Source organism: Lepidochelys kempii, chromosome 6 (genome assembly GCF_965140265.1).
Source record: "Lepidochelys kempii isolate rLepKem1 chromosome 6, rLepKem1.hap2, whole genome shotgun sequence".
In the NCBI taxonomy this organism is placed as follows: Eukaryota; Metazoa; Chordata; order Testudines; family Cheloniidae; genus Lepidochelys; species Lepidochelys kempii.
In genome coordinates this window covers 20,271,990-20,285,791 of record NC_133261.1, presented here as the reverse complement: position 1 = coordinate 20,285,791, position 13,802 = coordinate 20,271,990, and the positions used below count along the sequence as shown (strand labels likewise).

At 51.3% G+C, this 13,802-nt stretch overlaps 1 protein-coding gene across 7 annotated transcripts in view; it reads left to right on the top strand.

The window, feature by feature from the left end:
• Window positions 1-11,683, top strand: part of SIGIRR (single Ig and TIR domain containing) — a 41,863-nt gene extending 30,180 nt beyond the window's left edge. For 5 of the 7 annotated variants that reach the window (XM_073347019.1, XM_073347012.1, XM_073347014.1 and 2 more), the window contains 5 exons: window positions 2,949-3,092; window positions 3,742-3,844; window positions 4,805-4,955; window positions 8,643-8,817; window positions 10,409-11,683. In XM_073347019.1, the coding sequence (XP_073203120.1) occupies window positions 2,949-3,092; window positions 3,742-3,844; window positions 4,805-4,955; window positions 8,643-8,817; window positions 10,409-10,614 (779 nt within the window). In that variant the 3' untranslated portion in view covers window positions 10,615-11,683. The remainder of the gene's footprint in view (window positions 1-2,948; window positions 3,093-3,741; window positions 3,845-4,804; window positions 4,956-8,642; window positions 8,818-10,408) is intronic. The other 2 variants (XM_073347017.1, XM_073347018.1) reach the window with 2 other exon arrangements.
• The last annotated feature ends 2,119 nt before the right edge of the window (window positions 11,684-13,802 follow it).

Here is a 13,802-nt window from a genome sequence, read left to right as displayed (position 1 = left end):
ACCAGTCTTCTATCTCAAGCCACATGCTACTGCACAGGAGCAGAGGCTTCACTCGCTAGCTATGTGGAGAGCGCTAGCATTCTAGACTGGGTGTACAAAGCCTTTCAGGAAGTCAAACCAGCTGTTTGTAGCAGTGGCAGACTGGATGAAGGGACCTCCGGTCTCCTCACAATGCATTTCTTCCTGGATCAGGGACTGCATCCGTACCTGCTACGACCTCGCCAAGATCCCAGCCCGCGCTATTACAGCCCACTCAACACGAGCTCAAGCGTCGTCCGCCACGTTCCTGGCCCAGGTGCCCATCCAGGAGATCTGCAGAGCGGCAACCTGGTCCTCGGTGCACACGTTTACCACCCACTATGCCATCACCCAGCATGCTAGAGAGGATGCAGGGTGGTTCTCCAATCAGTGATTCCTTAACTCTGAGTCGTCCCCCGCAGGGAGAGCTTGGGAGTCACCTGATTGGAATCGACGTGAACAAACACTCGAAGAAGAAAAGACGGTTACTCACCTTGTAACTGTTGTTCTTCGAGATGTGTTGTTCACTTCCATTCTAATAACCACCCTCCTTCCCCCTGTTGGAATAGCCGGCAAGAAGAGACTGAAGGGGGGTCGGGTTGGCAGGGCCCTATATTGAATGCCATGAGGGCACCACTCCAGGAGGCTCCCTAGCTGACCCGAGGGGAGCGGCTGAGGGAAAAAGTTTCCGACGACCATGCATGCAGTGCACGCACACCTGATTGGAATGGAGGTGAACACCACATCCGAAAGAACAACATTACAAGAAGGTGAGTAACTGTCTTTTTTCCCCTATGGTTTCTTTAAAAAGATACACGTGTGAACTTAAGATGCTGTGTAAGTGATTCTATGTTCCTAAAAAGATACAATGGCATTCACTTTACAGAGTTTCTGTATTCTTATGAAAATTGGTACTGTTTCTTTAACTCTTATGAAAGACACTTTTCACTGTTAAGCCTTGTCTACACACGTCTGCACCAGTTTATGTAAACCAGTTCAAATACTTCTGTAGATACTTACTACAGTTTAAAAATGGCTGTTCTAGTACATCCTTACCTGAGTGCCCCCTTCGAGCATTGTGCAGTGCAGCCTCAGTTCCCAGCGGTTCTTCCTCTGCTCCGCCCAGCCTCCAGCACTTTCTGGGTGGCAGAGACTTAGCCCCCTGTCTAGGTGACTTGCAGTTCTACCCCTTCCAGGGCACTCAAAATCCAAAATAAGGCTAAAGCAATATGAAATTAACCTCTTCTCCATTCCAGGAGATGTGCTAGACATCAGTCTTCCCCAGTCTCTGGCCTTAGCCAGCCTTCTCTCCCACAGTGAGAGCCTAGCATCTGGGCTCTCTGTCTGCTCCCCAAGGGCCCAGGCCTCTTCCTGTTAAACCCCTCCCTGGAAGCCTGCTTCCTGCTCCAGGTGTCTCCAGTTGGGCTGATTTGGCCTTTGATAGCAAATTTACCGTCTTCCTGTCTTGCATTCCCCATTATAGGTCCAGTTGTGGTTTAGATTGAATCTGTTCCCATTCAACTTTTGCTCCAGTTGAACTAAATTGGTTTAAGTAACACCTTAAGTTAAATCAGTGCAACCCATCTTGAAGACAAGACCTTTAGGATTATTGTCAAAGTGAAGCTGGTAAGTGATTCTGTAGCAGAAGGTATTGCAGGTTAGAAATCCTAGGAATTCCACTCTACAGAAACACCTAAACATTGGAAAGTTGGCAAATACATACGTCACCTAGACATCCTTAACTCTTCCCCATTGTGCCATCAGCACACAGATAATCTTTGCAGTCCGTCACAAAAGTTCAGTATGATTTTTTTTGCAGTCATTAATGAGATGTCCCTGAGTAATGGACAGATAAAGTGTTCTCCAGGTTTCTGGTTGTTAGTGTGGTGGGGCAGAGTTAAGATTGTTTGGGTGACCTTAATTCTGTATTATCCACTGTCTTGGCTAAATTTTTATTTGGGACTTTTTGTTGTCATTTCTTTAAAATTGCAATACTCTTAAGGATTTTTCGCTCAAAATATATAATGGATTCTTTCAACATTAACTCAAATTATGGTTGTTTGCAAGGTTGCCATAGCCATATTTGGTCCCAGGATATGAGAGGTAGGTGAGATGATGTCTTTTATTGGACCATCTTCTGATGGTGAAAGGTACAAGCTTGTACCTTCCACCAACAGAAGGTGGTCCATAAAAGATATTACCTCACTTACTTTGTCTCTCTAATTATGGTGTCTTTTTAGAATCTGGGAATACTAGGAGTATGTGCATGTGTATTTTATCTCCTATTTCTGCGTATTAAAAAGTACATCAGTATAGAGATGGTGAGAACTGATGAAGACAGATACTTGGGACCATTGCCAGGGTTGCTGTGGGATTTGTATTACTTGTATTACAGTGCACCCACCATCTGCTTGGTGCTCTTCAAAGCATCTACGAAGAGATAGTTCTTGTCCCAAAAAAACTATGCGGTCTGCTAGCACAAACCAGTGGTAATAACAAGTATAGTCCTCTTTGGGGAAAGAATTTGGATGATGTCACCAGGACACTGGGGTGTAAGATCAGGTCCTGCTCCAGTTCCTGCCTTGCTCCTCTCAGGGGGACAAGGACATTTTAAAGTCCACCCCTGCAACTTTCTGGTCCATGTGGCTGGGATATCGGGTTTTCTATATGGTGAGTTTTTCAGTGTCGTTAAAAATCCTGGAAGTAGCTCCATCTAGTGACACAGCAGTTCGTATGCAAGTTAACACAGGTGCCCTGCCCCAAAGAGATTCCAGCCTGAGGTGTCTTAGCAATGCCTTCCCCAGTTGGGAAGCTTATAGGAAACTGGCTGTCTATGCTGACAAACTGAGCTCTGTATCTGCCATGCTGTAATGTTAAGTGTGTCTTTTGCCACCCCCATTCTCCCTTGCTCTGCTGGGCACTTTTCACAGATGGGAAGCTGTATGATGCGTATGTGTCTTATGCAAACTCCCCGGACGACAGGAAGTTTGTGAACTTCATTATGAAGCCGCAGCTGGAGAACCGTCACGGCTACAAGCTCTTCCTGGATGATAAGACCATTCTACCCAACTCAGGTATGGACCATCCCAGACGCTGCCAGGCCACAGGTTAGATGGGAGGCAAATGGACATACTCCCACTGCTGGGAAGTCAGCCTGGACATTAGGTTAATGAACCTGCCCTTTAGGACCCAGGAAGCATCACCCGGCATAGCAGATCTGCTCTCTGGTATGCCACTTCCCTTTGCTCTCCCACACACCTTGCTGTCAAAGATTACAAACACAAACTGATTCAGAATGCTGTGATGTCAATAGCCGAGTGTTTTAGAGATGGGAAAAGAGAGGCACTGAAAGGTCAAGTGTTCCCTCCAACGTCATATAACAATTCCGTGAGAGAGTTGGGGATGGAACCCAGGAGTCCTGACACCTGGTCCCCTGCTATAATCACTGGGAAACACTTTCTTCAGATCCGGCAGTGTAACCTGAGTCTGGGAGAGGAGCACTTTACTCTCTAAGACAGGCTGGGTTATGAATTCAACTGTTTGAGAGACTGTGGACCTCTTTGTGAGGACACCCTGTTGCCCTCAGTTTGGGTTCGGATGCTAAGGCAGGCCATTCCTGGAGAGGAGGAGGAGGAATAGTGAAGTGCTGGTGGCCCATTCTGGCTCTGCTTAGTCTTTGCCGTGGCTGTGACTGTGAATCTCATTCCTATCCTACTCCTGTAGAGCCTTCAGCAGACCTGATTATGAACGTGAGCCGGTGCCGGCGCCTCATTGTGGTTCTCTCGTATGCATACCTGGAGCAAGATTGGTGCATCAACAACTTCAGGTAACTGGCTGGTCACTGAGCAGGGTTCTAGGCTGCTGCTTTGCTCTCCTAGTAGCACAGAGGTAGTTCTCACTAGATTGTCAGAATGACTGCATGGCAGACTGCACCCTTGTTCTTCTCCCCCGTCTGCAATCCAGTCATGTTATTCCTCCTCTTCCTCCTCCACACTGCTGGGGTTCCCAGCAGTGGAGTCACTGAGAGCACAGGAGAGAGTCTCCCTGCTCTCAGTTCCTATGTCTGGTGCCACAGCAGCCTGTGGTGGCTGTGAGAGCAACTGCAAGTAAGTCCTTCTCGGTGACCTAGAGCATGCTCAGTGCAGACAGAATCTTCAGTGTTTAGCAACCAAACTCTAACAAGTCTCTACTGAGCATGTGCAAACTGCAATTTTTCCCAGGCCAGGTTCGGGTGTATTTTCCTAGGAGCAGCAAAAGGCACATCCTGGGCACCATGGTGACCTCCTCCCAATCCCACCAAATTTCAAGTCTCTTGTTCGAAAGCAAGAGCTTCTGAATGAAACTATTGTAAGATATTCTTTTTTAAAGAGAGGTGAAAAAAAAATTCTTCCCTAATCTCGTTCTCTGAAATGGTTAAACTTTTTAGCTCAAACTTTCTAAAACATTTGCTAGACACGTGACATGAAAAATTCCAGTCCAAACTGTGAAAGTTTGCCAAATTTATAAGCAAATTAATGCAATCTTATCATAGACAGTATTGGGCAATCTTAACAAAAGGCATCTCTTCCAGCTCCACCTATAATGTGGTTACAAGCCCTAAAAACCTTGCCTCTATTGTCCTTACTCCAGCTTCCAAAACAGTTAGCTTCCAAGCCAACGCTCACTGAAGTCAATGGGAGTCTTTCCATTGCTTTGCAGTTGGTCAGGGCAATGAAGAGATGGGTAAGCTGAACAGGCGTGATTCATTGCACTCCTAACTCCCTGAAATGGTTGCCTTGTATTGCAGGGACGGCCTGTTGAGGCTGTTGGAACTGTCCCAAAGACCCATCTTTGTCGCCTTTGAAAGCCAGTATCGGGAGATAGAGCATGTGGCCATTAATGTGCTGAAGCAGCACAAGAATGCTCTGACCTTACTGCTCTGGCGGGCCGGCTCAATGGTAAGCTGTGAGTGGGGTGGGAGCGGACGGCTCTGGTCAGTGAGGTTTCTCACAGTACTGATGAAAGGCTCTGGGTACCACTCTCCTTGACAAAGCAGCATTTCAAACTTTACAAGAAGCACTGACAATCAAACGTGGTTCTCTGTGGTGGAGGGCCTGAGACATTCCCTCTGCTCACTGACCTCACAATGGTGTGTGCCAAGGCCACTCTGCTACTCCAGAGCTTGAAAAATAGAGCGAGATGGGCTGAGTGGGGTCTTCAGGATTTTCCCCGCTGAACTCTGCTGGGACACTTCACTGTCCCGCCCCATACATCCTCCTCTTGGCATCTGCTATGGTTACTCGAGCCCTATGACTGGGAAGGCAAGCCAACTCCAATTAGTTGTCAGTTCCTGGCCACTAAGAGATGCTGCAGCCTCCCTTTCTGAAGGCAGGTAGCGCCACTTCAACCCTGCTGAGGTAACAGAGAAACCAGAGATTCTCCCAAACCCACACAGACTGTATCCTACTGCAAGGAGAGGTGCTGAACTGTCAGGCCAAGCCTATTGCTACTCAGGGCTAGTCTACGTTAGAAGCGCTGCAGCGTCGCAGCTGCGCCGATGCAGCACATCTGGAGACGATGCTCTACGTCGATGGGCGAGAGCTCTCCTGTCGGTAGACTAAAACCACCTCCATGAGAGGCGGTAGCTCTGTCGACAGAAGAAGCTCTCCCGACGACATAGCATTGTCCACGCCAGTGTAACTTACGTCCTTCAACAGGGTGGCTATTCATACCCTGGGCGATCTAAGTTATACCAGCTTAAGTGGTAGTGTGTACAAGCCCTTAGGCAGCCTTGCTGGAAGTGTCCTGCAATACCAGAATTAGAGTGCCATGGCCTTTGAACCTCTTGGCTGCTGCCCTGGGCTCCCTGCACTGCAGCTCTCCTTGAGAAGCCCTCTGGCCACTGACACATTACCCACATTAATTGCTGGCTGGGGTTTTTCACAAAGAACAGTAAATCCTGTAATCCACGTAATCCTCCCTTGCCTGGAAGCTCAGAGGCAAAGAAGCATGGAGTTTCGTAGAAGTGCTGTAGCTCCAGGTAGTGACCCAGATGGCCACGTGGTGGCACCATAACCTGAGAGATGGCAATGGGCAGTAGGTTAAGAGATGTCTCCACATGCTACAATGCTGGGGAAGGATCATCATCTCCAAACAGACACGGAGGCTACGGGATTTTCAGAAGCGCTTAGCTCCCATTGAGAACAACGAGAGCTGCTGGGTGCTGAGGACTTTTGAAACTCAGGCTGTAAATGACTTGCCCAGAGACACACATCAAATCAGTGGCAGAGCTGGAACAGAGCCCCAGTCTCCTGTCTGCGTGCAGGAATGACCACACTTACCCAGGCTGCCTTTGCGGATGTGGTAATGGGATGGAGAAGTTAGATACACAATTGTGCAGGAGGTTGGATGTCTAACAGTGTAAAGAGTGAGGCCCACAGTGACAGTAGAGCATTTTTAAACCACTCCCTACAATTAATAACGTTCCCTCTTCAGTCATGTTATCGAAAGCTACATTCCCAGCGGTGCTACTCTTCAGAGATCAGCGTGGACTCCCCTGGTGCCACTCACTTGGCTGTAGACTCCTCTCCAGTTCTCGGAGAGAGCTTGGGTGTACACTGTTAGCGTTTGGGCTCTCTCATTAGACTACCATGTTCCCCTGTGTACCTGACACAGGATGACTCAGGATGGAGCCAACCATTTCAACCCTTTGGCTCATTGTGTTCATGGGAACACACTGCCTTTCTCACATGGCTTTGACATGTGCATCCAAAGCCAAGTTTAATCTTTGGCTTTCACTACCAAGAGCATTTTAGGGCTGGCTTGTCCCTGGCCCTTGCGCGTCCCACTTATGGGACAGGAACAGCTAATCCCCACATTTGGGGAAAATGCTGGAACTACTTTCTCTGCACTACTGGGGGCACAGCTTGAAGGTGTGGGGGCAAAGAGCGGTAGCACCATGTCCTCACCTACCTCTCCTACTTCCCCATTATGCATGCTCCCTGGAGCTCTGGGTGGATTTTGTCTCTAATTTCAGACCAGAAGTGCTCAGTTCACAAGTCAAATGTGAATTCTAACAGCCAACCCCAAACTCATACTGGGCTCTTTCCCTCCCTGCACCATCACCAGCAATAGTGGCCCTGCAGGCCTAACTCTGCCCTCAGTGCAGCTGGTGTAACCCCCGTCTTCCTCTCCTCAGCTATGCCAGTGCAAGCCACGGAAGGCTAATGGGTTTGCACAGATGTAAGCAGGGAAGGCATCATGCAGAATCATTATTCCTGGTGACGATGCAGAAGAAGGAAAGACTCCACTGTCAAATCCCAGAGCCCAGGATCTGGCAGTTACAAGAGCCAGGACCTTGGCTTTGAACTCAGCGACACACACAGGATCTGGAGCCCCGTTCTGTCCAAGGGAGACCTGCACTTTAACTCTCTCCAGAGCAGCGTGTTTGGGACTAGAAAGCTAGCTTGGAAAACTGGACAGAAGCTTTCTCTTGGGCCTAAAATGAAGTCCTGCTGCTTCCCACGGCTGTTTCTTTTTGAAACCCAAGCCTAGACCTGCAGCTTCTAGCCTCCATACAGTCTCAGCAGTTCTGCCAGGATCTCCACCCAGGTTCTGCTAGTTTTTCCTGATCCCAGCTTGGCGAGAGGCCATCTTCTGAATACAGCCTTTGCCAGAGCTCTGTTGCTGGGGCTTCAGACATGTGCAGGGACACGCCCTTGCTGGCACTAGGGAGCTGTACTGCTGGAGCAGCCCTGCCAGAGTGAAGCAGCACTGAACAAATGCAAGGCCCCCTCCAGCTTCAAGAAGAAAGCATTGCACACGCCAGACGGCCAGTGTCCAAGACGGCAGGCCCCATCCACACTTGCCCCTGACTGAAGGGGTTTGGAAGCTTCTTGGAGCTGGATTGGTCAGATCTCAGGCACTTCTGTACAGCATTTACTCCTCCAGAATTGATCCTGGCACTGCAGATAAGGTAGCACCGAATCCTTCTTGGTTCCGATAATGTGCAATTCCCAGTGAAGAGACAGGATTACACTGTTCCCCTGCTCTCTGTGGGACCCAGGAGTGTGGGGAATGCCCAGAAAGGGCAGAAGTTTGTGGGAGGAAGATGCTCTGGTGGATAGAACAGAGGACATCTAGTCAGGGGACCTGGGTTCTATTTCCTGTTCTCAGTTGCACCACTGACCTGCTGGGTACCTTCTCTGGGGAAGGGACTTCCCCTCTGTGCCTCATTTCCCCTTCCACCCTTTGGCTGCCTTGTGTGTCTAGACTATGCTTGGTGGGGTAAGGACTGTCCCTTCCTGCAGCCACAGACAGGGCTAACACAATGGGGTCTTGGGCGCGGCTTCGGCCTCTAGGCTTGACAGAATACAAATTTTAAAAAAGTTCCATTTTCCTCTGATTTTTTGGCTGAGTTTCCAGCTCCCTCTGCTGAAAAAGGAGTTCTGTCTCCATAAACTTTTCAGGAGCCAGACCTGCTGCATGTGTCACAGCTCATATGCCCCAAGAATGTGCTCAGCAAGTAGGTGCTGAAACTTGTCCAGAGACGTGTCAGGGGTTGCGGGGCTTTGCACTCGGCGAAGGATATGGCTCGAACAGAGCTTGGAGGGGAATGCAACCAGGGTTCTCCCTCTTCCTTACAGACCCCGTCGTCAGATTTCTGGAAGGAGTTGTGCCTGGCTCTGCCACGGAAGGTGTCCTACCAGGGGATCATGGCGGACCCTCAGATCCAGCTCGAGGAGGACAAGGACCCCATGCTGATTCTCCACAGTAGCTACCTGGAGTACCGAGGAGACCCACATCCTGAGGGAGACCTGGGTACTGTAACCATCTGTCTGTGTTCTTATATGGCTCCCATTGCCATAGTTTCTGAGCCCCATTCTATAAAGGGGATGTCACAACACACTGGCTGGGCTGCAGCCACTTATTCCATGAACACCTAGTGTCTAGGAACCTGCACCCATAGGGCCAGACTTCCCTGGGGTATGTGCCCCTCCCGCTGGTATTCCGCACATGGAGCTGGGCTCAAGTAGGAGCAAAGTTCACCCCTCAGAGCACCATTTCCAACCTCACGTCTGAGGTTACAGCCAGGATTAGTGGACTGAGCAATGACAAAGGGCCATTGATAGCCATCTCAACAGTTCCTCCTTCCCCATCTCTCTGCATCTGCCTGCTGGAGCCTTGCACTCTGACCTGCCCCCCATAGAGGTGGCTGTGAGTTTCCTTCCCAGTCCCCCAGGGCTGTCCTTGCCATTGACTTTGGATTGGGTTTGATGTGCTTAAATCCTGATCGGCTACCCGTTTCTAACACAAGATATTCATGCCTGGGACTAACTAAATCACCCTGGACGGCCACCAACCCCAGCTCCTCCCCTTTACCCCCAACATGCACACGGGCCACCTACTCTTCCCTTTCGGCCTCTTGGGGAGAGCCCCGCAGTTTACTAGGGCTCTGAGAAGCGCAGAGGAATTGGAGGCCCCATCCCTTTCCCTGTGCAAGCTGAAGCAGTCTAATACCCTCCAAGTCACCACGTCAAAGAGAGCACAGGCTAAAGAGAAGGGAAAGGTTGTACCAGTGGCTATTCGCTTCCTTCCCAGGCCGAAAAGAGAGTGATGCTTGCTGGGCCTTGTCTCTTCCCAAGCCTCTGGAAGAGCTGCTGCTGGCTGGAGTAGTGGAAGGGAGGTATGCTTACCGGTATCTGCCCCAAAGGTCTTGGAGAGGCAGTCCAGAGTTTGTTAACACATGCTGAGTTGCCGGGAAATATATTTTAATTTTAGTCACAGGATTCAAGTAAGTCCTGTGCTTATAAAAGATTTACAAGCAGCTGGCATCGCAGAGCTCAGCTTGTTTGCGCCCAGTGATTGTCTTGTTAGGAGGAGAGTGGAGAAATGATGGATTGGCACAGCTGGCTGGAGTTCAGACAGGAGCACTGTGGTTATTCTGCCAGGTGCTCTTTGCCGCCTGACAGCAAGTTGTCAGGCCTCAGGCACCCAAGTGTCAGGAACAGGAGTTACTGGTTGTGTGCTGCATCCCCACACAAGGCATGGCAAAGCTCCCCTTCTTCGGCTAGTGCAGCAGTGTGCTAGGATCCTGGGGCAGCCTTGTTCTCTAGCTTTGCAGGGCACTGGCAAGGAGATTGGGAAGACTGTGACGGGAAGACGTGGCAACAGCTCTTCACTAGGAGGAACAGTTAGTTCCTGGGTTTTTTAACTTCCTGTTCTTCCGCTGTTGGCTGGTATGGATTGACCCTAGAATTGCTGTTCTGTGGTAGGAAAGCCCTGTAGTCTCTATCAAAATCCCCGTTCCACCCTCAAAGCAAGCCAGAACTCCTGGGATTCCCACAGAGTAGGAGCAGCTGAGGGTCCTGTTCCCCATCCCCCACCGATCTGTACTCTCTCTCCATCCCAGCAGGTGTCCGTGGGTCCATTTTAAGGGGCCCTCCACCCCCTCGAATGACTGGCCCTGATGGACCACCAGCATTAGCAGCTGGCATCATGGAAGAAGTGCAGCTGGAAGAGGGCCAGAGGAGCGAAATAGACATCTCTGACCTCGGCTCACGCAACTACGGAGCAAGGACAGACTTCTACTGCCTCGTGACAGAAAACGACCTCTGAGAGGGAGAGCAGAGACGGTGGGATTATTGCTCCCATGGGACTGGCCATCTTGGTGTCCCTTTAGCAGGAAATGCTGCTCAGCTAGTTTCTTTAACCCAGAGGCCTGGGCAGGTCTTCAGCACTCCCATTCTGGGGTGTTCTCTATGGGGCAGTCAAGGCAGGGGAAAGGGCTGACTTTCTACCCACTCACTGAAGCCTTACAGTCCCATCTAAATGCTGGGGATCTTAGTTTTTGTACCTGTTCAGGACCAAGGGAAATTGTTAGGAACGAAGAATTCAGCCTGGAACGGGCTGAAAGAGACTGGGGGGGGGGGGGGGTGGCGAGGGAAAAGCCCAGGGAAAACTGGTGCGCTGAGGTAGGCCATGGCATTGCAGATGGTGAGGGCTGTCTCTGTGATCGCTAGAACCATGAGGGGGGCATTGCAGTAACAGATGCCAAGGAGGGGCTGGATTTTGTTGTGGCCATTGGGTACCGAGATACTGCATCATGTGGTACCTGGCAAGCACGGAGTTCCTGGCTGTCCCACGGCATGCGGTCGAGTGGTGACTGGGTTGGGGGGGACACCACCAGCAGGGCTAAGGATGTGGTCACCTTGAAAGGGGACTGGGATTTGTAGTGAGAAATGTAGAGCCATAGGACAGCGTAGCACTGTTGCAGCAAATGCACATGGAGGCCTCAGCCAGCAGCTAGAGCTAGTGTGTGGATAAGAGGCCAGACAGCGCAAAGGTCTGATGGGAGTTGGGGGGACCTAACTCAGCCTCAGGACTGAAGGACAGAGACAGCCAGGGGCGTTAAAGCAGCTTGAGGGCAGACACCAGAAAAACCCAGGGGACTGAAAGCAGAGGCTGATCCTCCCCTGCTGCATGGTTGGTTACTCAGGGATTCTTGTACCACCAGCACTTCAGCAGGGGCCATTTCCTGTGAAGGAGCAAGAGCAGGGACGTGTCGCTCTCTCCAGGAAGTGCCCTGTAACGGCATCGCTCACCGGCAGGCTTTACAGCGCTGCTCCTTCGGGACCAACAGGACGGCTTTGGAAAGGGTTTCCTTGATTCACAGAGCCGCTTTGCTCTTTCTTCTTTTTGAAATACAATTAAAATAACTGTTGTTTTAAGCTGCTCTTGGCCTTTTCCCTCCACCAGCAGTTTTAGGAGAGGATGGAAGTTGTGAGCTCTTTGTGTAAGGAGGGCTGGGATCTCACGTTCTTCCCTCTTTGGGCAGTGACATGCAGCCCCAGAGAGAGCTACTCCTAGGCTAAGGGCTTGTAGTAGCAGGAAACGGGGCAGAGCCTAGTGGAGATTCAGGACTGGAATAGCAGGGGAGCTGAAGGTCAGGACTGAGGTGTGTTGGCAAAGGCCTCTGACCTTGATTGCAAACTGCACAGCCCCGCTCCCTCCCACAGGGGAACACTAGTATTTACCACAGCCTTGGCCCCAGACAGTACTTCTCCCTGGGTACCTGTTCTGAGACACGGAAGTGAGCAAGGGGCCAGTGTGGGGCACAGAGACAGCACAGACAGTGGGGACTAGCAGGAGACGCCCCCCCCCATTCATTTTCAGTTAGGACGTTAGCATTCACGAGCGCAGACCCTAGCTACGGTCCTATGGTCCCACACTGCCCCCTGTGTTCTGACAATGGCTGCTGCCACTGTCAAATCGGGTTAGAGATGGGTCAAGCCAGCCAAGAGATGGGGGGGCGGGCCTGGCCCCAGCTTCCAGAGGATTCTAGATCCTCAGAACTGCTCACTCCAGCTCCATCCTCCAAAGGGAAAGTTACAGCATAGACTTAAGACAAAGCAAAAAGCTGACCACTTCTGTGCTCTGCCTGGGGAGCGCGCAGAGCACTATCCATGGGCTCATTAATTGTCGGCCTGGCTGGAAGGTGAATGGGGCTCGTTCAGGGAGTCTTTGCATGAGATTCGTCCTCCTGCTGATTCACTGCTCCACAAGGGCTCGCAGTTGAATTTGCAAGTAGCAGCCACCAGCACGGCTAGGCCCTGGGGCTGCCTGCGAGAGTGAGCTGTGGCTATGCAGAGGTCCTGACTCACAGTCCATGCGGTGCCTTTCCTGCTGGGCCAGCAGGGCTTCCTCAGCCCCCGAAATGCAGCTGAGAGGCTGGAGCCCAGCAGCGCCAGGCAGCAGCCCAGCAGCTGGGGACACCATTGCCCGTGGAGATTTTGTGCAGACAGAATGTGATGCAAAGCCAGTCTGGGCTTGGGGCTAACACCCCTGCTCTTGCAAAACACCAGGGCACCTTTCGTTATCACAGGATCCAAGTGTTAAGCAAAAGTCAGCAGCAGCATCCCCAGTGCCAGGCTAGGGCATTGGCTCTGCATTCACTCGGGAGGAGCGTCAGCAACTGCCGCCCCAGTGCTCCCCAGCTTTCCCTAAGTCGTGACCAGCCCAGCCCTGCTCAGCCTGTGCAAGCCAAGCAGCTCGCAGCCCCAGTGGTCTGACTCCAGCACTGCTGCAGGGTACTTGCCCTCGTTACAAAGCCCATCTTAAAAGCAATTAACTTTAGTATCAGGAAACTTTTTAGTCAACTGGGCAGTAAGGAGGGTTTGGCTGCCAGGGCTCCCCTGGGGGTTATTTGATCTGAGCCATGCCTAGCAGGGAAGGGACCGTCAGGAGAACAGCAGAGGCTGTGGCTAGGAGGTGCTGCACTCAGGCTACAGCTGGTCTTTTGCTGCTGGCTCCTGCCCATGGGTAGCAGGCTGGGTTAGAAAGCAGAGGGAGCGTTAACCTGACAGCCCTTCCCCCTCTTCCTTCTCGGAAACACCCCAGAAAGACCTCCAAGCCACTCACTGGTCAAGGCCTTTATTTAGGGAACACAACGAACTCCACTCCTGGCTGAGGAAGACAAATGCACCGAGAGAGATGCCAGCCTCACCCGGGAACCCCGCTTGGCCTCAGCCACGGGCTTGGAGGCCAGACTCTGCTACCTGCTACGCTGGGGTCAAACCAGAGTCACTCCCCAGCGGCAGTGCCCTGGTGTCACCGGGAGTAGCAGCTGGCCTCAAGTTTCTGTCCCAGGCACTGAACTGTCGCCTCTGATGCAGTTTGCTCCTGTTGCTGAAGCTACCTCTCTTATCAGAATTACCCAGACTCCCCCAATCCATTCTGCTGCTCCCCCCGCCCCTGGACTCTGCTTATCTATTGACTTGTTTCTATAGGGAAACCCCAGAGAGGCA